The 3,213-nt window shown below is 33.8% G+C and overlaps 1 protein-coding gene across 2 annotated transcripts in view; it reads left to right on the plus strand.

Annotated features, from left to right (window-relative positions):
* The first annotated feature begins 148 nt into the window (after positions 1-148).
* Positions 149-3,213, plus strand: part of LOC118737404 (aldehyde dehydrogenase 9) — an 8,809-nt gene continuing 5,744 nt past the window's right edge. The window contains exon 1 of one of the 2 annotated variants that reach the window (XM_036467870.1): positions 149-342. In XM_036467870.1, coding sequence (XP_036323763.1) covers positions 307-342 — 36 coding nt within the window. In that variant the 5' untranslated portion in view covers positions 149-306. The remainder of the gene's footprint in view (positions 343-3,213) is intronic. The other variant, XM_036467869.1, reaches the window with a different exon arrangement.

The following is a 3,213-nucleotide window of genomic DNA, read 5'->3' on the forward strand; positions in this document are numbered from 1 at the left end:
CCGAACCAACCAAACTACCAAATAGAAATTGAAGCTACCAATTTGGGTCCAATTGGACCAAAACGGCAACGCTGCTCCCAACAGCAAGCACAGCGAATTCGCAATTTTCGCAGCGGCAGACGAAATTATAAAAGGCATCGAACGTTAAATGAGAGGACTCAGTTGTTCCAGAAGCGCGACGAATATTATTGCAATTTATTTTTAGTCCATCAGCTGTTGACAAAGTGAAGTGTTTACTAAAAGTAGCAGATTAAATATTTTAAATTTTGTATTTACAATAATTTCAACAGCAAATACTGCATCAGTATGGCGAATCCAAATCAAGCTCCCAAATATACTCAAGTAAGTGTCGTGCATATGTACTAGGGATGTTGCGAATGTGGAATTTTAGACATCCGCGGATGCGAATGCAATTATAAAATGTTTGCATGGTATTTTCTTGATACGCGATTTTGTACTTTAAACGACGATATGTACATCATAAATACTGTTTCAGCCACCGCTATATTTCCAAGTTCTAACGACTTTCATCCTTTTGTTGTATATTCTTGTTGGTACATCCCTACTCCCTCTCTCATAATGTTTTGAAGTCAATACAACAACAATAAAAACCCCAGCAGACAAAACTGTAAATTAAGGCAGATGTTACAGTTTTGCACTCACTCTCAGTTTTGCATTTGACAGTTATCTTTTACTTAGTTGGAAGTCAGATGACTTTTTTTCGATATTGTAATTTATTAAAGAAGTGAATAACATAGTTAATCAGGGACCATAAATGTAAATAATAGATTTACTGCGGAAAGGCGGAACCGCACGAAAAGTGGCAAAAAAATTTTAAATTTGCTACTTGAAAATGTTAAGACTTAGAAAAACTATAGCCTAAAGTGTTCCCAAGGACGAAGGAGCGATGCAGCCACTATTACAGAAGCGCTTAAGGTATTAAACTTTAATGCAAGTAAATAGACAGCGAGGCGAGGAATTGCCAAATTGAGCGCAAAGGCATCATAAAGAAGAAAAAAGCAAATTTGATTATAATACATGTGCGAGTGTGGCAGCATTTCGCTGCATCGCACAAAAACCGAACCGTTGCCTATTGGGATATGTTAGGCCGTTCAGAATGCAATAAAAAACATATTTTTAAGTTTCAATTGAAGGTTATTTGGTCTGACAAAACTAAATTAATCGCTTTCAATCAGATGGCCTGGCATGGTATTGGATCAAAGACCCAAATTAAGCCTAAGCGCATCATGTACGGCAAACTGTGAAACACAGTGGTCGGTCAATAATAGTTTGGAATTGTATTTAAAAAATGTTGTTTGTCCTTTAGTACGCATTATGCGTAAGGAACAGTATCTGTTCATATTTCAACAAAATTTGCAAGATGTAGTCGAAAAAATTAGAGTTTCTGCTGAAAAATCACTCAAAACACACTGCACATGTTCGCAAAGCCTGGATACAAAAGTAAAAATTTGCTAATTTGAATTTACATACTCTTGTGGTCAGCTGATTAAGTTAAGTGACATTTTGACCAGTTTTGGCTGTTTTTTTTTTTGTCTAGGTGTTGAAGTGCGCATTTCAAGACGCTAGAAAATCGCGTTGATTTTTATTAATTTTTCTGGCTGAGGGGGTTGAGCATTTTCTCCCATATAATTTATGCTCGACAATTACCTTTATATGGAGGAAAATGCCTAGCACCGTCAGCAAAAAAAAATATATATTTGCTACTTTTATAAAAAAAAATTATTAACATTAAATAAACAAAATAAAAATAGTCAAAAGTGCTCAACATGTCACTTAACTTAATCAGCTGACCACAAGTGTTCTCTCTTTCATCTCTCTCTAATTTCTGATCTCTACCATTTATATCTAAATATCGACATTTTAGTAGGAATGGATAAAAGCCTGATTATGGCAATTAAACTTAACTTAACAAAACGTAGAACATAGAGAATAAAAATTAAACAGATTTAGTTACGTTAAGTTTCGGCTGTTCAATTATAAGCAACACCCATTTAACAGAATTTTTAAGGCAGAGCCGTTAGTTACGTTAAGTTGCCATAATTAGACCATGAGGCTTGATGCCTGGAGTTTTCGGTAAGCAAATATAATTTTTGGCACAAAGGCCATTTACGGGGTTTTGCATTGTAAACGGCGATATGTTTGTACATTAGGGTGGTCCAAAAATGCATGTGAAAAAGTAAAGTCGGAATTTTTATGCTCACACCCTCTAGGATTGTTCTATATCCCGTAAAAATACACCCTTATTTTTAATATTTAAAGGTCGCTCAAGGCGCCCAAAGTTGTCCATGCATTTTATATGGGGGAAAAGCAACTTTTCGTAGAAATGGTATAGAGTAATTAAAAATCAATATTTTTCTACCAGAAAACTGTGTTTATCTGCAGGAGATTCCCAGTAATAATACCCAATTGTTTATTTAACCATTTCTTCATAGCAACTATAATTTATAGGTCCGTCAAAATTATAATATATAGGTCGCCAATAACCCCGAAAAATGGAATGGGGCGACCAATAAAAAATCGTTTGCATTAAAAGATGGTCTAGTAAACAATCGGGTATTATTACTGAAAGTATCCTGAAGAGAACCAGAGTTTTCCAATAGAAAAATATTGATTTTCAACAATTCTATACCATTTCTATGAATTTTTTTTCATATAAAAATACTTACATGGTAAACTTTGAGCGCTTTGAGCGACCTCTAAATATTTTTTGATTTCAAAATAAAAAATAAGGGTATACGTTTTTCGATATAGAACCATCCTAGGGTGTGATAGCATTATAATTCCGACTTTACTATATTTGGACCACCCTAATGTACACAAATTTATATGACCCTCATTTGCTGAAAAAGTGTGATAATCCAAAAACAAAGTTTTATCAGTTAAGTATCTATGCAAAAATGCTCGCCACCTCTTCATCTATGTTGTGTTTGCGGTTTAATAAAAAAAATTACTTCCTTCAAAAAATTCATACGAAGTTTCAAAATTGAATTTTTTTAAACCGTCTAGAGTTTATATGTACATATGTACAGTGTATATTGTACACAGATATGTACATATATGTATATATACTTAGATAACCTTTCAATCTCTTTAACCCTCTCTGGCGCTTATCTTGGGAGAGGTGCAAAAATTATTTTTTTTTCGATAGGTTGAGTTAAAAACGAGTTAGGAAATTTAAAAATTGAAACAAAA

This window comes from Rhagoletis pomonella, unplaced genomic scaffold, assembly GCF_013731165.1.
Source record: "Rhagoletis pomonella isolate Grant_MI unplaced genomic scaffold, Rhpom_1.0 Rhpom_scaffold_00004, whole genome shotgun sequence".
Taxonomy (NCBI): domain Eukaryota; kingdom Metazoa; phylum Arthropoda; class Insecta; order Diptera; family Tephritidae; genus Rhagoletis; species Rhagoletis pomonella.